Source organism: Lepisosteus oculatus, chromosome 11 (genome assembly GCF_040954835.1).
Source record: "Lepisosteus oculatus isolate fLepOcu1 chromosome 11, fLepOcu1.hap2, whole genome shotgun sequence".
NCBI lineage: Eukaryota > Metazoa > Chordata > Actinopteri > Semionotiformes > Lepisosteidae > Lepisosteus > Lepisosteus oculatus.
The window spans coordinates 33,272,312-33,298,827 of NC_090706.1; the positions used below are offsets into that span (position 1 = coordinate 33,272,312).

The 26,516-nt window shown below is 37.7% G+C and overlaps 1 protein-coding gene across 1 annotated transcript in view; it reads right to left on the reverse strand.

Moving 5' to 3' along the window:
- The window catches only part of LOC102689798 (protein diaphanous homolog 1), a 141,130-nt gene that overhangs the window by 78,152 nt on the left and 36,462 nt on the right, over window positions 1-26,516 (reverse strand). The window contains exons 13-17 of the mRNA XM_069195787.1: window positions 23,032-23,147; window positions 20,914-20,978; window positions 18,671-18,850; window positions 17,059-17,619; window positions 13,125-13,239 (exon numbers count right to left, since the gene is read on the reverse strand). Coding sequence (XP_069051888.1) covers window positions 13,125-13,239; window positions 17,059-17,619; window positions 18,671-18,850; window positions 20,914-20,978; window positions 23,032-23,147 — 1,037 coding nt within the window. The remainder of the gene's footprint in view (window positions 1-13,124; window positions 13,240-17,058; window positions 17,620-18,670; window positions 18,851-20,913; window positions 20,979-23,031; window positions 23,148-26,516) is intronic.

A 26,516-nucleotide genomic window follows, 5' to 3' on the forward strand; every position in this document is an offset into this window, starting at 1 on the left:
AGCAATTTCAGTATTGAGATGGCCCTTGCTGTCCTAAGAAACCAAAAAAAAACCCAACAAAAACCCTCCAGGAGTTTGTATCTGGGTCAGGCTGTTGGGAATCTTAAAAACTGTCTACTCCAACTTTCAAAGATTCAGGACTCTCCTTCCCTATTTGTCTTTCAGCTGTGACTGCAGCAGTCTTGTCCTACTTCTGTAGACAATCATTTGTCCCAGCCTTCTAAATTGTCTCCGAGTCACTGCTCTCAGTTACATATCATTACCCATTTAATATCATATGTATTGTACTGAATAATAGAAAACAGGGTGCTTTGTGACCTTGCATCAAACATTCTGTCGAGGAGATAACCACCCCTGCAAAAAGAAACAAAGTCAGCCTTCATTGTAAGATATATCACTTAAGACCACAATCATCAAATGTTTTTCATTAACTAGTGTGCTTCCAACATATGCCGAACTGAAAATGCATATATTCTGAAAGCCAAAGCGGGAATGATTTTGATCAGAACTTGACACTTTTCAGCTTGCTGCAGTGTAATAAAGTGTAAGAGGCAAAACAGCTCTTTAGACCAAATAGAGCAACTTTGATTAGAAAGGGAATGCAATGTCAGTGCACACGCTGTGAATGGGTAAGCCATTTCAAATTGGACACCTACAGACACCAAACTTTCTGAGCATATCTCCTGCTTGCAAAGATGGAAAGAAAACATTCAGCAGCCACACAGATTAATGATCAAGCGATAAAACAGTGGGGTGGACTCTCTAGTGACAATGATTTCGCCAGACTGAAATTATCCTGAAAACTACTTAATTTAACGGGAAGTTGCATTTGTTTATGTACCTCGCAGATGCAGAAGTCTCGATGGAGCCATCTCGCAACCAAGACGTGTACATAAAAATCTCTCTGGTAAAAGTAAAAAGCATACCTTTCAACTTCATTTCAGCTTGTGGCAGAAAAATAGGCTACTAAATGTACAATACATACAATATTTTGAAATTAAGAAATTAGAAAATGTTCCTTTAAACACCCATGAGAGCAACAGTGACAGAGTCATTGTAACTATATGCCTTTCTGCAGTAAAAAGTAATCATACTGATAAATGCTTTAACCTAATCAAGATGAGACTATTCCAATGCCTTTCTGACTGGCATATCTACTGAAGGACTTAGCCAGTTTTTGTATGGGCAGAATTTGGTGGTCCATTTGTTAACTAAACGACTGCCTTACCAGATCTGTCCCCTGTAAATGCAACTGGTTTCCTGTGAAATTTATAGTGGACGTTAAGGGTATCCTGTTTATATATAAACACTCTCATCTTAAGTACATCTTTGAAATTAAGTACAACATTCAACATAGTTTAACACTTGATTAAAATCTGCTGATTTAGGTCTTTTTAATTTTCTCCATTAAGAAACAATGAGTTCTGTTGTGCAGCTTCACAATTTTAAAACTTGGATAAAGACCTATTGTTTCACTATATCTTCAGTTGTGCTTTTACTTTACTCTTGGTTTCATTTTTGTCAATTTACTATGTGATGTTTTTACGTTTTGTGGGTACTGTTGTACTTTGTAGTTTTGGGGAAAAAAACTGATGAATAAAATATTTTACATTCATGATATCCTTATTACTATCTCAAAACCACACTAACTATTCATCACCACGGAGCTTGGTTAAGAGTCAATGAAACCACACTGAGAAAGCCAGTTAAGTCCAGAACACGTACTGTACACAAGATTAATTTGTGCTTTTTGAAAAGGAACTTCTCCAGAACAAATTTCTGAATTTATCAAAATTACAAAAAAAAGAAAAACAGGAAAGCCAGAAGCAATACAAAAGTCTCTTCATCAAAACAAATGAGCTTGCTGGCATACTGTTTCGTTACCCAGTGGGGTGCCTGACATTTAGAATACTGCCTGGTGCTATTAGGCGCAGTAAAAATGAATTCCTCCTGCCAGGGATTTTAAACCATGTGGAAATGTAGATGAGATGAGGAGATTTCATTATAGATCTGGAAAGAAATTAGCAAATCTTTTGTTTTTGTGGGCACTGCTCAATTGTACAAGTAATAGGTTTATACCATGGCTGGAAAGAGAAGAAAGAAAATACAATGTTTCAGCTGTGGAGCCTTCTTCGGGTGTTTTGGTCTTTGTGTTGCTGAGGAAAGTAAAAAAAACAGGCAGAGTAAAAACCTATGATTTTTGCTGCCGTTTTAAATTCATCTGATGGCAACAAATATTTTTTTACCAGCACACAAAGTTATAAAAGCAAGCTTCCAAAATTTAGTTTGCGGTTAAGTTAAAAGCATATTTTCAATTCCCAGCATTCCTTAAAAACCCCAAACCACTTATTTAGGAACTCAAGCACAAAAAAGCTGAACAAAACAGGCTCACTTATGGCTTTAAGGACCTAAAACCTTTTTAAGATTAAATAAATTAGGCACATTTTAACCAACTACAAGTTTTAAAAATTAAAAAGAACAATAACAAATATACCAAAAATGTCAATTCACAAGACAAAGAAATATGAGCTTTCAACAGAAAAAAATATGAATACAAGAGACTGAGTCTGATCATTAAATGCTCAGTTGATGATATTGCTTATCTAATTTGAGAGGACCGATCCAATAATGAACTACTAACTTCACGTCTGATGAAAAACTACAGGCCGAATAAAGGTTTGGGCAATTTTATTTTTCATTAAATGAAATAAGCTCAGATTGGCACAATACAAGCTCACATCATAAGCAGACAAATCCAAATAAAATCCAGTGAACCAGACACACAACCTCCTGCTACATCACCAGCAATTTTCGAGAGAGGAAATGAAATCTCTCAGGGTGAGCTGGATGCAGAAATTAGTTTGTTTTTTTGTATTCGACTTTTTTGTCTTAGTTTTGTGGCTCTAAGTGCCATGCAAAATTAATGTGCTATCTTTTGAAAGGTGGACTCGCTTGGGCACTAAAGGGGTACGGTTTCAATTTGCCTGCCGGGGAAAAGAGCTGCCCTTTTCTGATAATTGCAGACAGCAGCATGCCTGGAGTGTCCACTCAGACGGAGAAGAGAGATGCGGATAAGAACCGGTTGAGGGTGTTTTGGGGATTTGGTGCTAAAACGCATAGCATCACTCGTCTGATTTTGTAAGCAGGCCGGTGAGCAATTTCTCCCACAAATAGAAACACCCCCTCCGCCCCCCCCGACCCCTCTAGTACTCAATTCAATGAGAAAACCTCAAAACTAAAAGGATCACACTAAAGATTTCTGCTGTTATCTATTCATCCATTCAAACCATCTGTCTGTGTGAATTTGTGTTCAGATGCAGACAGCTTAAAATTCACAGGAACAATTCAGAATCAGTGGACGTCACAGTAATGCACGTCAAGAAACCCAATTCTGTGTGAACACAGTACCTCGAACCTGCATGGACATAAATCCCTGTACATGCAGCCATGCTTTCAATAGTTGCAAACCAATGGTAGGATCTGCACAAACAAAATATAGAACAACACACAATGTCTAACACTATTAGGTTTACATTTCTGCTACAATACATGATACTCTATTAATAAGCTCAGCTAGTAACTTTTGAAATACAGTATTTTTTATATGTACTAGGTAGCCTAACATGCCATTTTACAAAGCACAACATGGCATCCAGCCTTCTGACAAGAAAGTACTTTTTAAAATTCAAGTCAAATCTAGTGAGGTGAAAGGAAGAGGAAAAAAAGGGCAATATATTATTTAAACTGAGTCTGACTTTAACAACAGAAATAAATGTAAAACTGTGGTAGGAGTACTTTAAAAGCAGTCATAGGACCCACAAAAAAAACATCTTTGCACATTTGAGCAGATAAGCTTTTTACTAGAGGTTGTCGTGTATTTTTAATTCAAATGGAGTTAAAAATTAAAACCAGCCAGTCAGGGAATAGAAATTGAATGTACCTGTAAATGGACAAAATGAATGTCTTTAGGGACTTCTTAATGCACTAATCTATGACTGCTGCTATAAGCACACTCTCCTCATAATTAGTAACAGCAATGGAGGGAAAGTGGGGTTGTATATTCATATTCATTCCTGTGTAATGGGTACCTGCTTCGTGAAACATTCAAATGCCTGGAAGGAAAATTAGGCCACACGTTTCCCTACATGTGTAACAGTTTTGCAGGGTTCAAAACTGCTTATCTAAAAGGTTAAAATATCAAATGTATTGCTTTAAAATAATTAATAAACACATCTTTGATTAAATACCTGCCACTATTTGAGAGGCAATAAGGGGCACGTCACAACAAGAAGGAGGAAAAAACAGCTGCAGAGGTGTTTGCCAGATCTTCAAAACCAAGACCAAAGAAAGGAATGACTAGCACTGGCTGCGCTGAGTGGCACTGCCGCAAGTAACCATCATCTCTGGGTGCTGTCAAACATAGAAAGTTCAAGTAAACTTGTCTCTCCACTTCATCAAACTCCTTCGGAAATATAGCACTCGATTTCTGTACATTTTATAGAGACTTTTTCCCAGGCCTTACAATGTCAGGTAAACATGATTTCTACAAGTTTCCAGCTATTTTTAAAATTGCAATTGGCTGGCCACATGCAAGTTAAATAATACACGAAAACACAGTTCTTGGGAAATTTAATCCTATTATGCAGCATTACTATTATGTTTGGAAGAGCAGGTGATGAAGAAGCTACTCCGACACTTCTCAGAGTACCACTAGAGGCGGTTATGCACGAGGGAACTCAAACAGGAGGGCAGAACATCCAGTATTTTTTTCAGAGTTCACTGCCTTGTTGTGTTATTCTTTCAGGAAATAAAAGTTTACTTTGAGGTTTTCTTCTAAAGTACCTCAACTGTGTTGTAATTAATCGAATATAAAAAGTCTTCCTGCTGCTATCACATAAGCTGAAGGCACAGGATTTTAATTTCTATAAATATGCAAATATTCAGGAACAGGAGGAGGTATGTGGGTCTGTGTGGAAGGTGGGGGTTGAGTTGGAGGGGTGGGAGGCAGAAGAAATCGTATTCACACCCAATGGGAGTTTGCACAAGAGGTTCTGCTCAAGAGGAACATTTTGAAAAGGAGAACGAAACGTCATTATGAGGGTAGTATTTTTCATTTCATATATGGCATCATAATAACAACTTAAGAAAGAAGTCATCTCATGCATTATCTTGTTCCCATTTATGTTAATGAAGACTTTCTTTCCTCTCCTCCACAAGAATTAATTGTGTGTGCATCAATCTTCATGAAAGCCCTGCATATTTAAATGATAAGCACAGGGTGTTAATGTTGCAATCTTGCCATCTCATTTTTTTAAGATACTTTTTTGTAATCAGTAGCATCAAAGTATAAAACAGAAAATAAGCCTGCCACAAGTTAACCCTGGGCGATGTGAAAAACAAAATCTTGATTAAGATGCCACTTCTTAACGAAGGCATACTGTTTGTTGTTTAATTAAAACAAAACCTTGCTCGATTGATTTCTGAAACAATTTACAGTAGATTAACCAAAACTATGCAAAAACCAAAGGAAAGAGAGAAAAAAAGTATTTACATATGTGTACTGAGTAGGTGTTGGTTTATTAAAAAAATAATAAAAATAAACTAATTGCACTGCAAAATGCAGCACTGTGGTTTATTATAATGGAATTGACTAAGCATCATACAGTATAAGGATTTATCAATCCCCATTAAAAATCCCTTTTAGTTAATCAGAACCTGCATTTAAATGGTAATGTATATTTATTTATTTCCTGGAGAAGCCTTCTTGGAGTTGTAAATTATAATCTTTCAGAAATAAAGCCCAGATGAAGAGGAGCATATTATCAAACATGAAGGCACAGTGGGATATACTTAATTTCCATCTTGAAGCCTAAACAAAGCACTAGAATTATTGGCAAATCTGCTCTATAAAATGAAACCAAAATACTGGAAATGTTGTTTTAATAAAAAATAACATTTCAGTACATCAATCAGTAGGAAGAGAAGACTAGAATGCTATTAGATTTACTGAGTCAACAGTACAGATTTTATCTCTAGAGAAAAACTTCATATTACTTCTGCATATTACTGCTCCAGACTTTTTCAATGACCAATAATATTAGCTTTTTAATCAATTCAATCAGTGTATTTTTACAGGAAATGTTTGTAGGGATTGTTGAGAACAACATTGGTAGAGGAACCCTTTAAAGTTGGGCTTCTGGTGTGAGCCCATTTGATTTTCCTATTATGTTATCAACTGAAACAAAACAGAAATAAGCTACAAAAAAAATGGTGAGCACACATTATTTTGAGGTCCACATTTAACTGTATAAACTAAGCTATCCATTTGGGGTTCAGTAATACATCTTGACAATGGCTTGGATGCACTTGTGAACTTACCAGTGAACTCTTTCCCAGGCATGATTTAAACAGCTTCAGATGCTTCAGTAATTCCACTCGATGGCACAAATAACACTGAATACCTCTGTCCTGGAAGTTTAAATATTTTATTAAAGATCTTTCACTCAATTTGACTTTGAAGGTGTCTGGGTGACAAATGCAAAAAGCTTGTACTATGCGTGTGGTCTCTCAGAAGTTAATTGTTTTCTTTCAGACTATTCTGGCTTCGGGCACTTAAAGCTAAGAAGCTAAAAACATAAAGCTGTACTTTGGATAGCAAGCACCATTCCTATAGGAAGTCTTTTCTGAAACGCTCACTTGTATCTCACTGCTGTTTTTGTGTCATAAGTGACAGCAGTATGTTGCTAAGAGGCTACAGGTAGGACTTTGCCTGCCAATGTCCCTACAGTGAGACCCTCACCACACCAATGTTGGAGAGAACTCATTTGGATTTTCCACCCTGCACACTGGAACACAACCTGCAAAGATAGTTTTATGTATTGCTGCAATCACAAATTGCATGGTGTCATGGACCCAAGCACAGCATTCTCTGTAAAACCAAAGAAGGTATTGCCTTTGAGTGAAACTGGTCGTACCAAGATTATCTACATTAAGAAAAAACATCTGCTTTTAGGCACTGATACTATACAGTGAAGTCACTTTGGAATTGAACACACTGCCTAAAATGAATTCAAATCAGTCAAGCTTTGAAGAAACTAACAGAATACAAACTATTGGATATGCTGCATGTGTTCCATCTCAATGCATATTTACTGGTATATTTTTTTCCCCAAATTTAAAAGAATTAATAAAGTTTACGGGCAGGCTGTCAAAATTGCCTTACAGGACATAATGAATACACCCACATAAGAGCTCACTTAACTAAGCTAATGAGTACATAGTAGAAGCTCTAAAAGCACTTCATTTTTAAAAAATGGGAATACAAATTTTGAAAGTTATCAATAAAAGTAAATAACACACTATATTGACTTCTGAATGACATGTATAACTTGAAAGTGCTGAATGTTTTTCTTTTGGTACAACATTCCACTCTTTACAGAGCACTACATTCCTTTCCTGTAAGTTAACTCTTAGCGCTGAAAAATTGTTCACACACTCGTCCTCTGAACTTTATGAAAGATGACATTTGTACACCAATTAAGAAGAAAAATGACCTAATTTAAAACTGACAATCTAATTAAGCCCACAAAATGAGTCACGGCAAGTCAATGTCAGATTACATTAAAGGCAAAAAAGCTATCGATTTATGCCTTTAAAGTTTTCCTTTTAGCTAGGAATGACAGTGAACTAATTATAAAAGCCCTCTGTCAGATTACTCTGATTGTAGCCAAAGGAAAGGTGTGCACAAGTTTGTGACTGCTATTAATTTAATCTGAAAACAGAAAAATAGCTAAAGCTTAGTGTGTCACACATAGTTACAGATTGCATGATTCTACTACACAAACCCAAAATATAGCTTCTTTTTAAGCATCTGCATTAGTTCTCCTATTTATAAACTATCAAGTTTTTCAAACCAGACACTGAACTCTACATAAAACCATTTCTGTTTCTCCATATCTCTTCTGAAATATAATATGCTCTGATAACAAGGTCCTGCTGGATTCAATGTGAAGGAACTATTTGAAAAATGCATAAAATCTATTCAGCTTTACGGTAGACACAGTAAACCTCAAACTCGATCTGGTCCCAAAACACATCCTCTACCATTCCTTGGATGAGTAAAGAGCCTTAACAATAATCTGAATAAATCCTCACATCCTTAGTAATCACTGTAGTTTTGCATACATCATCTCTTTAAAATTAAAGTGGATATATACATATTCAGCAACTGTTTCTGTAGTTTTGCAAAATAGCAGCAATGTGGCTAATCTATAATTCAGGATCTCTTGAACTGAGAAAATCTTAGTTCCATGACTGTTATAACTCAATGAAAACAAGAAACGCCAGTTTTTTTTTTTAAATGCAAAACAATAACCAATATATTTCCAGAACATATGAGAGGGGAAGAGTTACATTGACAGCTACTGTATATGTGCTTGTTAGTAAGCTTGTAAAGCATGGGATACTATTTTGTGGAAAGACCTTTGTGTAAATGTTATCTGAACAAAGGTTGAATCTCTATGTCTAAATGTTTAAATAAAGCACAAGGACAAACATCCATGTGACAGCAATCCAAAGCTAATCTCACTGGTCACTTTGATTATCAGATGATAAAAGCAACTAAAATCACAGACTGTCACTGTCGGCTTTGACCATGTGTTTTAATGGAGCTTTTGATCTAATAGATCATTAAACACTTATTAATAAGATAAAATTTTCAGCTTCCTACCAGAAATAATTAAGTAGGTCACTGAATTTATTAGTCATCTTAGGTGAAACCAGTTTCATTGCCAGATGGCACCATGTCATATTGACTGGTGTGCTGTGAAAGGCTAAAAATCCCCAAGGTTGAAAATTAGACCCTATCTTTATACATACTTTATATTAAGAAATTCCTTTAGGATGATAGAATACATTAATATCATATCATAATAATAATTGCAGGCATATCAACACTATCTTTGAACTAATTGGACTAGTTGAGGTACAGACTTCAAAAAGGCAGCAATCAAGCAGAGTGCTAGTGCGCTAAAAAAAAACCTTCAGATACTTAGACTGTAATGACAAAAACACGGTAAAACTGAGGTCGACATTTCAAAGCAACAAATTATAGCTACTATTACAGATCAGTGGTACTATTAAAACACTGTCTTAATGGGAGAGATATAGAACTCCCATTGAATTCTAAATTAAGCCTTTATTCAAGAAGAGACAAGTTACTATGGTCCCATGAAGATTTAAAAAAAAATAGGACTGGATTGAATTGGTCTTGACACCAGAACATCTGTAATGCTCCCTTGATTATAGATGACAATAGATCAAGAAATGGAACAAATGTCACAAAAGTTTTGATATGTTACTTTCCTTCATGAAGCTAGTTTCCTTCATGAAGCTCTAGAATTCTCTCTTTCTAGTTCATGAATCTGGGAATGGTAATGTGGTTGTTTTGCTTCACTGATTAAAGGAGAAGTGGGTTGTTTAATTCTCATCCATAACCTGCTTCATCCCACTGCTCTATGGTAACAGCAATAGAAAAAAGTCAGATTAACCCAGTAGGGATTTGATACTTTAGGGACCCTGTAATATATTTATGTAGCCGTGTCTCAATGAATGTATTTATCTTTCAATATTCCTTTATTACCCCTGTTTCTTTCTCCAATCCTCTGTACTAGAATATGACCAAAAGAGGACCAGAGATGAATACAAATATATACAAAGAGACAGATGGAATCGGACAAATAATGATGAAAAGGTCACAGTGTGTTTTGCGTCAGATGTAATAAAAGGTTATATTGCATCAAGGAAGACTACACATGCTAAATAAACATATACAAGAAATGAGAAGCACTGTCAGCTCTGACATTTGATTTTCTTGAAAACTTTGTTTTAAATTGAAGAGACTGTGATCCAAAGGGCAGCAAGACTTGTATTGGAAAAAATAAAATGTGGTCAAAATTGATTATGTACATTGTACACTAGCTCATTGGGGGTGCAGATAAAATGGTTTTCTTACAATTGCTCTGAGCCTATGAACGTCGCAGAGCACACATGAAATGAACAGGTCTAAAAAAACATTATACTTCATCCTACATCCTGTTACACAATTTTAAACATCTTATATCTGGAGTAATGCTGCTTTGATACAATGTTCTTGGACTCAGAAACACATTAAATATTCCTGAAAGCACCAATTTCCGCTTCCGAAGTGCCTTGTTAGCTAATCAGCATCTTATCTCTGCCTGCTGCATTGTAACTCCTAAATATTGTTGGGTGTTGATTTGCATTTCTGCCTTATAAATGAAGCCAAATTAGTGCCTGGCATGTTTTCAGTGAATTTTAAACCCTGGCTTATTGCTCAAAATCCCCTTCTGGGGAATAGCAAGTACACTATCAAGAGTTAGCAGCAGTGCCCTTTCCAAGCCTAGCATACTTTACACTGTTTGGCATATATCAGTGTGAGTGTTTTAAAGCAGTTGACAGAAACAAGTGTTTGCAGACAGATGCTAAATCCATTGCACCCCTCAGGGAAAGCAGGTTCTAATGGCTACTCTAACCTCTGTAGACAGGAGGCTGACATCCAGTCCCGGCAGGAAACCAGGATATAAGCAAACAAAGATAATTGGGAATAGGAGCACCGGCTTTCTTATACACACAAAACAAATGAGCCAGACACAAAATTAAGAACAAGTGAATGCTTAACTTACAAACTATTTAAAAATCCACTCAAATTCAAAAAACCCAACTAGGCCTTGTCACAAAACACTTTCCAGTACATAATAAACAGTACAACTTCAAATCCACATATTTTTCCACACATAAAGCAAGAAACCACTAAGCACTTCCACAATGACGCTTATCAGCAATTTTCATGAATATCTTTGCTACCAAGATGCACATTATTTCTTTACTTCCAACTTCAAGCCATAACGGGGTACTATTCCAATTATAGTAGGAACCCCATCAAACTTAAGCTCCACATTTGTCATTTAAATCCAAAAAGGCTCCCTCTAATGGTTAGACAGTTGTAGAACAGAACACATGCATTACTTATCTATTCATCAATTAAGAACTATACACATTTCAATGAAGTATATAAAAGCTTTACACATTTTGGTAAGAACATGGAGATCAAGAAGGTCTCCTTAAATAGGTCTCACTGATATTATACTAAACTATGTATGACATCGAATAAAAACAAGAAGCAATGCTTTTGCTGTGCCATCACTGCTTACAGCCACAGATTTCAATGGCCTCTCAAAACTATTTCTTGAAGCATAGCCATTAACACACACTGGGGCTGACCCCATTAGCGAAGTCTTTCGGATCACTTTGTATAACTCAGCGACCAACACCACTCCAACCTTTTTCTTCCCTGGGATATTTCTGGAAGTAGGGAAAAAAATGTTCGCTTTGGAAATAATTCTGCAACTACTCAAAGTACAAAGCACAGAGCCTATTGAAGCAAATACATAATGATGAATGTCTGCAAAGCATTTCAGAGAAAGAGAAGCAGGTGGAGAGGAATGTAGTAAATACCAGATTGTCACTTAAATGTATTCTCCTTCTTCAATGGCTCTGTAACTATAAGTACAGAAATACAGGAACGGTTTCTAATTCAGCAGAACACGAAAAAGGCAAATTCCGAACTCAGCCTCTTTATTTGGGATTGAAGAAAACACCTATCTAAAATATTACTGTCCACTGTTTATATAATGAATAGACATTTCTTTGAAAATGATCCACTTCAGTACAGGGGACCTTTTCCCTTAATTACTAGAGCATAACAAAACTTCATATGAAAAAGCCAGATTGCTATATTAACTTACCTACTGCATGGACCCAAAGTGTACGTTTATGTGTGAATTAAGAGCATTAAAAGTTTAAGAACAGCAGTGACATCTATGAGGCCCCCAAAGCCATTCTCCAGGCGGTTTTGAGAAAATACCACTCAATGCTGCATTACCACCCACACAAGCCATTCTGCAACCCATTTAGAGAGAACATTCTCTAGATGAGCAGGTTTCCTATTTTTCCCCGAGTCGTGAGCTCAAGTAAAGGATCATAAATCTTTCCCAGAAAACGACCGGTTCTCTTCTTCACGAAATACCTCATTTCTCTAACAAAATGTAACTTCACACCAAGGCTTTACTGTCCTTAAATTAAAGTAAGAAAGCGCTCTTACCTTTAGAAGCTGTGTCGTTCAGCAGGTGCATGGAAGAGAATAGAAAATTAAGTTAGCGAGCCACTAAACTGATGTGAACATTACAACCTACTGAATTGAAAATTCTGCAATATACTTGATTTTATTCAGACTTGATTTGAATAAAATTAGAGTTTTAATTTGCTCTGATAAGAGACAAAAATAATGTACTATGACATTTTTGCTAAAACAGGACTTATGAGTTTACAATAAGCTACTGTACTCAGTGCTCTCAAATCTTTACGAAAGTAAATTACACCTTTGAAGTCAATAATATCATTATCATTCTTCATTAGGCCATCATCTGATTACAAAATATTCATCATGGAAACTGTCTATTACCTCTTCATAAAAGTCAGTGTAATAACTTTATGCACACAATGTACTGGAAGACAGTACTGACATTCTGAGGCAGAATAATCATATGACACTTCAAAAGCTTTAGATATGGCCATTTAAAAAGGGGGTAAATGCAAACAAAGTAAATCCCAGACTGGGAACAAGAAAAACGAATACTTTGAAAACGTCAGAAAAAAATGGCTGCTGGCACAGCTTCCCTGCTATAAATTTTGATGCTGTAAATTTACAAGACTCAAGACATGTAAAGCAAAAATGAAAGAAAATGTATTCATAATGTGCATAATCCTTTAAGATGAAAACAAACTACAACACTTTGTTTTCAAAAACTGCAGGTAACCAAGTCCATTGGTAGATCGGATGAACTGTGTGGGAGCTGGTATTACACACAAACAGATTTGGAAGGACCGATTCCTCTACATTTCTATTGACACCCAGACTGGAGGGAGTTTGAAAATGCCCTGCTCTAAACCTATTAAATATTGTGTAGGCAGGGTCATAACATTCTCTGGAAGTGAAATACTGACATGCTGCTGAATGTAAAAAGGTCTGAGACTCAAACACTCACACTTGGTCTGAGATGAGAACGCCAAGGTGAGCTTGGCAAAGAGCTCATTGTTCTCAAAACGATCTTCCTTCACTTTGGTCCAGAAGCTGCTCTCCGAGAGATCCTCTACACCAATCTGAGGGAATACGAGTGGATAACTATACACAGAAGCCCTTCACATATCCAGTTCAAGACAAAATAAAAAAATACATCACAAGCCTCTGTGTAACATCTGAGCCCAAAGCAATTATGTAAAGTGTGTCAACAGAAAAGTGCTTTTTTTAATTGACATCTCACTAAAATACGGGACAAGAATTTTCTTTAAATGGCAAAAAAACACAATGGCAAAGTACAAACGGTAATTCTCTATCAGATCACAAAACTCTCCTATTGATGCAGTTTGGTTTCATTCCCTTCACTATTTTCCCTGTAGCTTCACCCCGTAATTAACATGCAAGTCAGTATTCATCAGAGCTCCATCATTCCTTCCAACACTCAAAGATGACAGTCATTTTAATCTGACATGCCAGTTGACAGATCTTGATTGTACCGTCGTTTTTACTTCTGAGGTGTATGCCAAAGCAAACTCAGGTTATCTGTCACACTCGACAGCCTCCTAAGTCCTGAAACCGTTCAATTCACATCAACTGCTCAGAAGGGTTAAATATGTTCCCCCTCCTAAGGATCATCATTGAATACTGTGAATACAATCCATGTAAAAATGTCTTTTTGGCTTAGTCTGTCACATGCAAACTGGGATTTAGCAATGGGATCCTGTTATGATAGAGATTCGTATGTCTTCCTGTGTCATCTCTGAAAAAAATATTTTTGAAAATCTTTGTTAGAAAGGAGTAGTTCTTGTGCAAATTTTATAGCTGTCACACCATTAAGCTATTTTTCTTCCTTTTGTCCTTTCGTTTTCTCATCAGAAATAAAGTGACTGAAAGGTAGTGACTTCCATGGATACCAACCTTTCATTACCCAGTGCACCAATGCAGAGAGAGAGAAAAAAATGAGGCAGGGAAAAAAAATGTTAATTTAAATTACAAAAGAATGCTGTCCTTTCTAGCTGCAATCTAATTATCTTTCACTGGCGCAGTTAAAAGAAACGGGATTATTAAAAAGCAGTTTCTGTGACATCCTCGTCAAAGGCCTTTCACCACTCGGAAAATGAAAAGACTTAAATGAAAAAAGGAAAAGTATAAATGTTCATGAACTCCAGAGAAGCTATTAAACTGTAGCTTAAGGCTAAAAGGATAGAGTCAGTTTTGATGTTTTAACTATTACAGGCTAGCAAGCACATACTGCAGCTCAGCAGGTCTTTGCTGACTGCCATCCTACGGGTACTGAGTTGCAGTTCTTGCCAATGCTGGTGTTACAAAAATGTAATTTCAATGGATGAAGTGCTGGTAAGGAAAAGCGGCAGAGGAATTATTTTGCCAAGAATTCTGCAAGCCAAATGGAAAGGTGACATACCTTCACACCCCTTTACGACTTGGAAAACTGTTACTTTCAGCACAAAAACATGAGAAGGTCTACAAATGCAGGAAGGCTATTCTGCACGTCTTTCTTTGCTGCCAGCTGATCCACGGACCTCATTCAGGCATTTCAGAAGCCAGGATGGCACCTTTGGCATCACAGATTATTGCAGCCCTTTGTGTAAGAAAAGTGCCACCTGCTCTTTAAATATACCTCCCCTTAGTCTCTTTTTGTGTCCTCTAGTTTATATTTTTCTGTTGCTTCTAAAGAAGTCCACTGGGCTGACCTAGTCAATGCCTTTGAAGATTCTGAATATTGGAATGAGGTCCCTTCACAGTCTTTTCTGTTCAAGACTAAAAGAGTTTGGTTATTTTATTCTGTCAGTGTAGGACATAACCAAAGAGCCCAGGATCACACTGCTCTGGACTCCTTCTAAACCTTTTCTAGAATCTAGAATCAGGTGACCAACACTGTATACAATATTTTAAATATGCATTTAATAGAACAATGTACAATTACTTATTCCTTTATTTAATTCTACACTTTAAACTATACGTCATATCACCCTGCATGCATTTTAGTTACTTTCCACACTTACTTGTCACAATGAACTCTTTTTTATTTCCTCTGCTACTTCTACAGTATTTACTAAAACTTCTATTTTGACATGACCTACAAACCAGACTAGCTTTACTAGAATTAAGATTGTTAATACAAATCAGGAAAAAAAGCCATTGTAATACAGATCCTTGCCAAATCAAACTCAGGAGTACTCATCTGTATTACTGCTATTTGATTTTAGATCCATTAATGAGATTCAAATTCATAACATCATAACTGCTGTAAAAAAAAAAAACTACCTTTTTAATTTCATATTAACTATGCAACATTAGCAATTGTTCAGTCAAGGCATACTAACCTATCTTGACTGACAGCAGAAAGTTTTGTTAAACATTTATAAATGTCAATCCTTAAGGACAACTGGCAAAACACCATTAGCTCCTGAAGATGTATTGTTTTATTTGTTATTATTAGTTTTTTTTTATAGCTATAACATTTCTGTTTTTATTCATGCTAATATGACTTAATAAGGAACGCTTTTCCCTTTTCAGCTTGAAGCATGTTGTTCATTTCATCCCTCCATCAATATATTAGCCATTCACTTTCATCTAATGGTTTTCTATTGCTGGATATATTACGTGCCCACAGCACTTCATATCAACCTGCATAGTTCTGCAACTGTTGTAATACTGAAATATAACTAGTATTTTATCATCTATTGCAGTCCTTTTTTGTCTCTCCTGGCCTAATGGTATTACTTACAATTCATTACACTCAGTTTCTATAACCATGTTTTTTTCTGTTTTTATTCTATAAAGAAGCTTTCTTCCCCCTTTTATTTTTCTTAACTGAATGAACCAATTATTTTTATCCCTTGATACAGATAACTGATATGAGACTTATCTGTTCTGTGCATTATGCAGAATCTAGTAAAAATACTGCCATTCATTCTCTACCGATTCCATAATCTAACTTCTCCATTTTACCTCAAACACATTCGACTAAACCAAACCATTCAATCTTATTCCTTCATACTCTGTTTTCTTCAAACTGGAAACCTTTTTTTAAACTCTACATATACAGTTACTCTATCCTGATTGTTTGCCAGCTCTACTTTCTAAAAGAAATACATGTATTGAAATTTTGTTACAAACTGAAAAAGAATGCAATAGTAAGCCATGTCTGCTATTTTCACAATCCGAGGGGGGGAAATTGAAGTCACTCACAATACCTTTTTAGACATATATCCCCGATTTTGTAATATAAAACTACATTACAATGTATATCTGGTTTTGGTAATTTGTAACATACATAACAATACACCTTGTACATATTTTTATAAGTGTGACGCGTACAGATTCTAAAAGTCCGGATTCATCAAGATGAAGTCTGTATTTCTGATGTGTAGCGCTTCACCTCCACCTATTCCATATTTCCCCCAGTGCTGTATCCCTTACCATCACATTGTTAACTGCGGTTCGGTGAGTCCAATCACATTAGAGTGGCAAGCAAATACACACTGTAATCACTTTAAACGAACACTGTAGACACAAAAGAACTACATGCTATGGCTCACTGTGGGATACGGCAGAAATTATCTTTCTTCTGCTGTTGGTACATACATTTACTCATGGCAAATTTGCACAACAAAAAGGAACGGAATATGAACGCAGGAATCACTTGGGGACTTGATGACAAAGCTTAAAAAGCACTTATACGTATTTATCTTTATATTGAGAGCTGAAAATGAAATTTCCTGGTACGTACATGTACGCACGCACGCACGCACGCACGCACGCACGCACGCACGCACGCACGCACGCACGCACGCACGCACGCACGCACGCACGCACACACCACCTTTGGGGGAAAGTCTGAGTCATTACAGGTGGCGAGAGCAGTGGCAGTTTCCTACCTTAGACCAGTTAGCCCTTCTGAGCGGCACCTCTGGCCTGTAGTCCTTCTTGGGGGCAAGGCCATATGGCAGAACAGGGGCGGACATGCCCCAGCCCCCAGGAGCAGGTGGTGGGGGGGGTGCGCCTGGCCCTAGGGGAGGTGGTGGGGGAATGCCAGGCCCGCCTGGCAAAGGAGGTGGCGGGGGAGGCATGCCCGGGCCGCCAGGCAAAGGAGGTGGCGGGGGAGGCATGCCCGGGCCACCAGGCAAAGGAGGTGGCGGGGGAGGCATGCATGCTTGACCTGGAAGAGGCGGAGGGGGAGGAGGTGGAGGGGGAACCATCCCAGTTTGTCCAGGAAGTGGGGGAGGTGGAGGGGGCAGGGGCATGCTCGCTTGCCCAGGCAACGGGGGAGGGGGTGGAGGGGGAGGAGCTAGCCCAGTCTGCCCAGGGAGGGGGGGGGCAGGGGGAGGAGGTGGCACCCCACTTTGAGTGGGCAGGGGGGGAGGCGGAGGGGGCGCCGGGACAGGCACTGTGATGACCTTGGTCTTCGCCTCCTTCAGCTCTTCGGCCAGCTTGTCAATCTGTGAATGGAGAGCACGTGTAAGAAATCAGATGAAGAGTCGGCACCGACAGCAGCTGTCAGTCTTGTGCATCAGATTCTATCAGTCTGGAAGTGCCCCAAACAACTTAACCTTTATCACACAAAACTGCCAAGTACAAGAGAATACAACCACAGCAGACTTCCTATATTCAGCTATCAGAATCAGAATAATATCAGGGAAAAAAATCTCAATTCTGGGCTTTCAAGAATACCTCTTAAAAACGAAACCAAAAACACCCTATCAAAAGGTGTAATGCAAGAATTGGTTACAAATATTTTATTCAGGCACCTGCAATGTGAATCGGCACCCATCAAAATGTATCCTTATCTTCCAATATTTCATAATAGTTCCCTAATGTCCAAGCTTAACCCTACCATTGCATATTTTTTGCCATATTTTGGCAAAACGCCAACATTATGATCGAAAAGATATTCCATTATTTACACATGTATGTGCAGAAACATCAGTGGACACCTGGACAGTCTAAATGAAATAGAACTTCAATATTTAACCAGCAGCAATATTTAATCTCTTAATCTGAATATTTTCCATTCTAAATACCCCCTTTGTTGATGAAAGCTGCACATACTGTACACTTACTATCATAGTTAAAGGTGTGCAGCTTGCCAATTCGTTTGTTCAAAAGGAATGAAATGTAACTCTGGGATTTCTAATGAGGCATCTCCAAAAACACAATATTACAGTGCTGGTATCCATGAACACAGGCTTCAGAAAGTGAAAAGGCCAACATGGTATGTACTGTACCTCAAAGGACTACTGGGGATGACCAGAGTGCACCAGAGTTAAGCAGCTCACCAAGATGAAATCAGGAGATTCAATCTACATACACATATGAAGCTTTGCTTGAAATTCAAACACTCTTATCTAACATAAGTGTTTTTCAGCAATTGGGCATTGCCTCAGTGATATGTAGTGTTAACAGTTTATTCCATAGTGCAGTGGAAACCATCAACTGTAGATTAGTTTACTTTCCATTTCTGTTCATTTCTGGAAAGAAGATAAAATGTACCTTTTCCTTAAGGTCATTAATTTCATTCAGCAGGGTCTTATTCTCATTTTCTTTCTCTTGCTTCTCAGATCCTAACAAGTCTTTTTCCTTGTTCAGCTCCTGAACCTTTAGCTCAAAATCATTCTCCAGCTTCTTCAACTCGACCTGGAGTTCATGTCGGGCAGTGAGCTCTGCATCAAGCTAAGAAAGACAAAGCGAATAATTAGCTCATGACTATCTCAGAAAAATTCCTGTCCACACAGTATAGTATACATCAAGTTTTTTAGCTTGTTTGAACTTATAAGCCTGGCAAGCATTTAGTGCTATCTTAATGATGAGCCCAAACAGTTCAAATGCAATTTACTTAAATCAGTTCCACAAAAGTGAAATAACTTTATGTATGTATACTTATGAAAATAGTGTATCTGAATGAATACAGTTAAATTAATGGCACTCACAGATCCAAGACACTATGAGGTCTCATATCTCTTTTTAAAAGCATTGCAATTAACCCCCCCGTCTTCAGTTTCAGTCTATGGTGTAACAGTGGGGGGTCTCGGCTAAAATCATCTCCTCTCGTAATATTAACCGGGCACATTTTATTGAAATTCAAACAGTTTACAAGTTAATTAATTTTGCATATGCCCACAAATATAACAAATGAATGTCCTATGCTCAGACATTGCCAGAATTAAACATTACAGATTTTCATGATACGACATGTCCTGGTGTATTCTCAGTATGCTAGAATGATCCAATATACGTTCATTTTTTACTTCTTTATTTAACTAGATAAGTAAACTGAGGACAAAGTCTCATTTACAGTGACAAATCACAGAGCAACTACGTATAAATCAGCATTTAATGAAACAATCCGAGAGAAGTAACTTGTTCAAGGGGACCACAGCAGCCCAGAATCCAAACCACCAGTTCCCACTGTAACTCCAAATGTACAGGAGATGGAAATTCACATAGTTCTGACTCGCATAATGACTTCTGATATACTGCATAAAAATATCCATGTGTGAGAATGAGAGAGCAAAAAATATATATAAATATATAAACACGCACATCTACAATGTTTCAGTGACTTTGACAGCAGTCTAATTATATCCCAAGTCACAAATTTAATTATCCCCTATCAGGCAGGACCAACGGAAGGTCAGATTATCACTATAATCAGAGTGAGAAATGCCGGCTGGTAATGAAATTTCAGGGGGCTTGCCCGTGCGTCAGTGCTCTTGCCCATCTTTGCAACTGCTGACAGCTGAATTATTTTTTAAATTAAAAAAGGAGAAGGGGAGGGGGAGAGTAAACACGCGGCTTGCAATCTCCCGATAAGGGTCAACCCCTTTCTTTCCCGGGGAGCTATTAAAAGGTGGCTGGGCCTGGGTAGAAAAAGAGGTGCCGAGATGCTACCGGCTATGCGACAGTCTCCTTATTAAAGGCACAGGCTGCTGACACCACCAGGGACAGAAACGGGCTGGGGGAGGCAGCACAAGCAGCCTGTCGCTCAAAGAAACGGGGAATGGAAAACCTCAGGTATAATCAGAACAAACAGTCACAGTGCAGGCACGGCCTTTTGATTTCTTCTCCTCTCTTTTCCCAGTTAAGTGACAACGCATGGGAGACAGATGCTTCCGCGCGGATGCTCCCACCAGGCGAATATGATTTAACATCGGCTGCCGTCACACAAAAAATGAACCCCCATGCCCAAAAACAACCACCCTGCCTGTTTTGGGAAGCACAGAGCTGCCAAAACAAGTTATGGAGGGAGGTGGGTTAGGGAAAAACACTCTGGTCTCCTAAAACCAAGAAAGCCTTTCAATAAAGTGAAGTCGAGCAGCATATCAGAAAGTGCACGTGAAGCCAGAGGGAAGCAAAACGTCCTCTTGACCGATAATGGAGTGTAATGGGATAACAGTCTGCTCTAAACACAGCATCGTCAACTGTGAAAAAGCAGGAACTGGCAAAGGCATGTCAGAAAATTCTAAGCTGTTGGACGGAAGAAGAAAATTGTAGCTCTGGACCAAAGTGGCTATGCAGAACTAACCAAGCATACAGGAGAACTGTACTGCAAAATGTTTTTTTCCCCACGTCAGGGAGATGGTTCCGTAATGAAACGGACAACTTTTATTTGGAAGCTGTTAACAATGACCTTTACACATGAAGGGCAATTTTGAACGAACAGACAATTAGGATCAATTTGTGCTGTTTTTTTTGTTTTAGGAAAGAAACTTAGTTCTCTAGTCAGAGAGCTATACCTTCTTCTCCAGTTCACTTGCTTTTGCTTCACTCATCTCTACTTTGGTCTGGTCAAGCATGTTATCTGTGAAAATAAAAAAGGTGAATTAAGTGATGGCAAAACCAGATGTATACATGGAAATGAAGGCTATTCAAATAGAGGTGTCTCTAAAAGCAAGTACTATAATATTAGATTATTTTATAGTAGCAACTGGCAACAGAAGCAGTCCCCAAAAATTAACTGATATTCCCACTGGTATGTTCTCAATAATTTCAGTGCAATTTCATGAATTAAACTCTCAGATGGAATAAAAACGAGTTATATCACATAGACTGGTATTCACACATAATATGCTAATTAGGATTTTACATTTTTAAAGAAGTGAAAAGAACATTTAAATGGAAACATTTTATTTATCAATATTACAGATATTTTGGTAACATTACATTTCAGTTGCACTGGGAAGTTGTATTTCTGAGCATATAACACAACTTAACGTCCATATTTCAACGCACAGTTTGCTTAATGAATCATGAAGTGGTTCCCAAAGTTAACTTTATAGAAAGTTCCCAGAAAAACTTTTAACCCCTTTCCCTAAAGAAAGGAGCACAGACGCACAACATTGCTTCAAGCAGTACAGCTACCATGTCTGCTTCTAGTGTGGCTACAACCAGAGCGAAGCTGTCAAGGTAAACTTGCAGGATCAAGTGTGATTTGCCAATAGACATCCATTAGGAGTAGCTACAAGGCTGAAGAACCTGCCGGCAATGGCTGTAGAAAAAATCTCCCTACAAATAACTGGGGATGGTAGGCACTGGTGGCACCCCAATAGCTGATGAGTTTAATTTTACATCTGAACTACTTGGGGTCTTAAAGAACTTAATTGTGCTATATTTTAATTTACAAATAGTACAGGCCATTCCCCTGACTAAAGAATATGCACGGGGAGAGATGCCAATATACTCTGAAAAAACACATTATTCAGATTTGTCCTTCTGCATTTATTTTGCATCTTGTAACATCTGTTTGCTTCCCTGCAGCGATGCCATTCTACCCTCTCTGTTGAGGGAAGGCTAAAAATGTAGGTTAGCAATATGAAGCTTACACTTTTTATAAATGATTAACAGGAAGCTGGACCTTGTTCAACCAGGCCAACAAAAACGTGCTTCTCTCTCTCCCCACCACAAACTGGATTATCGCGCCTTTGCTTTCCTTTATTGAAACTGGTTGGTAGAAAAACTTAACTCTCCACTACAAGTACAAAAACAAAGCACCGAGTGACAAACGCTCCACTGTTTTGTTTGTTAAAAAGGTGTATTGCTTCGTTGTTTGTATTTTCTCTGTTGCTTTTCTTGTTTGTGTTTGTTAGTCAAGCTCATTTTTCAGGTGCCAAGAGTTAGGCATTTCCCCCCACAGATATTTAAGCACATGTGATTTGTTCAAGCAAATGCACAGCATGGCATGGTGCAGTACACAAAGTATGCCTAATGACTCACTCGCAGCAGATTGTGTTTACCATAATTTAATGCATCGCTTAAAGGCTTTGATCTGACCACTTTTGGGCTACACCAGAGGCAGCTGTTTCCTGACTCAGACCCAGAATGGCATCTTGATAAAGAACTTCAAGAGCCAGTTTAATCAAGAAGATGGCAACAAAACAATTTTGTCTTAAAAAAACATCCATTGATGCAACAGTATGGTGGAGGAGCTCTCAGCTCACCCTGGGCACACTTTTCAGGCTTTAATTTAACATCTGTTATCCACCTACTGATAATATTTAGAATACTGACAGTTTCAAATGCAGTGCCAATTTTACTTTTATGCAAAATACTTGTATGTGCACAGTACACATGCATTGAAAATATATTGTATAAACTTTTTGGAATAATTCAATTAAACATAATGGGATACAGGACATACGGTCCTATAGCTTAAATCAATATCTATAGGGGTGCCATTAGGAAACGTTTATTTGTAACAGATTTCTACGTATTTCTTGCTTTTTATATTTGTGCATTTTGAATGTGATCTCAATGTTATTGATTGGCATTGAATGCCACATTGACCACTCTAATGTTCTGTACATTCCTAAATGTGGAATAGGAACATTAGGAATAAAAGTAGGAATAGGCCTTACCAATCAATCCATCAACATCAAGATTAAACTTTTTACATTTGAAGTCAGGATCAGCACCATTTTTGTGCAACACAATCTGACCAATGCATTCATCTGCGAGCTTGTAGTATAGAGGTCTGAAAGAGAAGGAAAACAAATCATTGCTTGAACAAAAGTATATGAATCAGTTATTCAGTAACAGCATGTTTAAAATAAATGACAAATATTTTTTGTGACCAACTTCCTTGTACTTTATTTTTCGCCACCCACCTACATGAATCTGCACCAAAAAGAAACTGATGTAATTAACAAATATTTGGTATAGGAAGGGATAAAAGCACAGTGGTTGAGTAATGTTCTCTAAGTGAACATTAATCTGAGTGGTAAAATCGGCACTTCTGACGATGACAGGTAAAAATTAGAGAGCCTGCAGGTTTTTAATCTGGGGACATCTAGTGCGAGAGAACCCATTCAGAGAAATGTAACTGCTGGTTATTTCTCATTTTTCTGTCCTGTACAAAAGTAATAAAAAAACTTTTTTCGTTTTTCTGTGTTGCAGTAAGATATTTCTTTTGTGAAGCAAGACTGACATCTAGTGGCCTTAATAATAATACGAACTTTAGCTGGATTTGGTAAACCACTACTTAAAAACATAACTTTTCATATGCAGAAGACATACTCTTTTTTCACAGGCCTAAACCAAAGTCTTACACTTACATAACGTACAAACATAATTCTAAATTGTCTGTCCTATATAGAAACGGACTGTATAAGGTAATGCCTAAAGCATCAGAGTCATCATGTTACTCCTTGTTGTTGCACATTGCAGCATTTGACTGACACCAACCCAGAGCATTACCTAGTACACTACAAACCATCAAGGCTGCACAACCTTGCTAACATACCAAGGATTCCATCCTAGGTAATCAAAAAAATCTGGCAACTGTGGAAATGCATAGCTTAGTATGAGCTTTGAATACTAAACAGACTGCATCAATTTGCTTGATCTATCCATTTATTGCTAGGAAAAAGCAATTTCTGGGATTATGCACATTTTATCAGACAAATCCTTCTGTATTCAATGACACTGCCCCTCTTGATATGATTATACTGCAGAAAAAAATACCTAAAATGAGCATACAATTTATTCCCTATTCATGTTTTGTGATTGAGCTGCCATAATTTTCATATCCACCTCCTTACAAAATATAGCACAGCTGCATTATGTTGCTCTTGATGTTTTTGTGTATGGGGTGGGGGCAGGGCTTTGACTTTTACTCATTATTTGTTCAGTCTAGCAACATGAACATTCCTAAATCTAGCAAATAATTTCCAATGCACTTCAAAACTGACAGACTGATGAGGATAATAAAAACTTAGTAATTAAGTCATAAGTATATTGACCTTTAATTTTTTTCATCACATTCATTTTAATCTTCATTTCAATGTGTTGAATGCCAGCTCTTGGCTCTAACCAAGATGCAAACAGTTAATACCATATTCTTTCTCCATCTCGCTGTATTTCCTGCCTCTAATTTCTCAGATGTTTCGTCTCTCTGCACTCTATTAGGGCCAGTCCTATTGTGTGATGGAGTATTACCTCAGGGGTAATGGAATCGCTATGGTAAAATCACTCACTCACTCTTTCTCCATCTCCATTCACTGCAAACCCATTAAACAGACCTGCAATTCACTCTGGCTCTCTGGAAAGCTTCAATAAAGGTTTCCAAATGAAAAAGTGCACAAAGTGGCTCCCACATTTAACCCATTTATCACACAGTACCGCAGACAATCCTTCCCCAAAATTAAAAGGAGCAGGTCTAATTTCCAAAGTGTCCGAGAAGCCTGGACAACTGACATTTCAAAGTCATTTGTATCCTTCAGTGTCTCCAAGTGTGTGTGTGTGTGTGCCTGCCCTTAGTTGAATTCTCAACAAAATGAGAAGTTAATGACTTAATGACAGTCTGTGATGTACAAGGCAGAGACTCACCTAGGTACTCCATGGAAACTAGGAGGAAATGATAATCAACTATACAGATTGAAATTTCTAAAAATATTTCTCACATTTCAATAAGTCATGTAGCACAAATTGAAGAGGTTTAATCAGTATTTTAAAGTAAGATTTTAGGATTTTCCCTTCAACAGAAATATCTTAGATTCCAGAACCTTTTGGAATAGTTTTGCCGATAAGTAATTTGAAGCAGACATCAGCCTAGTTTCTTCTCTCCCGTAATAAACAGAACCATGAAAGGGGTGTATTAATGAGCACGAAGACCATCTGAACGGAAAGTTTCCCAGACAAGGCGTGAATGCACCCTTCTTTGTTGATGCGCCTCCAAATGGCAGATGCAGATACTAAGTAAACAGGAGGTCTATTCTTACCAGTTAAGAGGACAGTTCTTTAAGTGGACAAAGTACGGAAGCAGACGTATTTTACTCCTGTTCGGATATGACAATCACTTTTTCACTCTACGTGACCACAACAGGGGGGATTTAAGGGTGTAATTTAATGGTGTATAGACACACCACACACCCCTTAACATCAGTAGCATAGGAGGACTGTGATGTTAGAAAGAAAAAACCTCCACAGTTAAGAGATCTAATTCAACCTGAACTCCCGCTGACAGCATATCTATTGATGGACATTAATTAAAGAGCAGGAAGATGGAGGGATGGGAATGTAGAGATGGGCAAAGAAAACAGCTCAATGTCCCACTGAGAATCACAGAGACTGCCTGACATAATATCAAAGTGAAGACGGATATGAGAGTTGAAGTAAAACTGAAAATTGGTCACAACCCAGCAAGAAGTGAAAGTCAATACTGCCAATCGATAGATTTGATGAAACTTAGTTAATTATGCTTTTTTTGCATTCCCACTGCAGTCTTCATATACTGTATTGATCATCAAAAAGCAAATTATAGCTTGTAAGTGGACACAAAGGTACAAGGGAATTTATAGTCCTTCTTGTAGCAGGTACACTGACAATTAACTGATCAGATTTGATGGATAAATTCATTCTGCTGATTAAAATCTGTGATCAACATAGGTGATTAGCAGGGAGTGTAAAATGTAAGTCATGGACTAGAAGCGTGTGTGGCCACTTCTGAAATTTATGTAAGCTGTTTATCTACTACACAGACACCGTCTTGTGAGATTGTCTTCCTTTCCACTTGTACCTTTTAGATAAGCATGTGCCTTCTCAATGGTGTTTGCAATCCTTAGATGACAGAATGTTGTCATGTCAGAATGCACCCACAGGAAAGGCAGCAAGTGAGATCGAAGAGCTTGATCAATCACACTGGTATAATGATGTGTCATTCTTGGAGAGGTGTCATAAATTGTGATCTCCTAAATCACTGACAGACTGACTAGCATCTAGAAACTGCTGACTGTGAGCACCCCAGACAACAAGTGAAAGTGTCCAAACTTAGGAAGGAACCAATACGCTCTGAGAATAAACACAAAAACATATTTCTGTCATTTGCATGTTTGAGACCGGACTG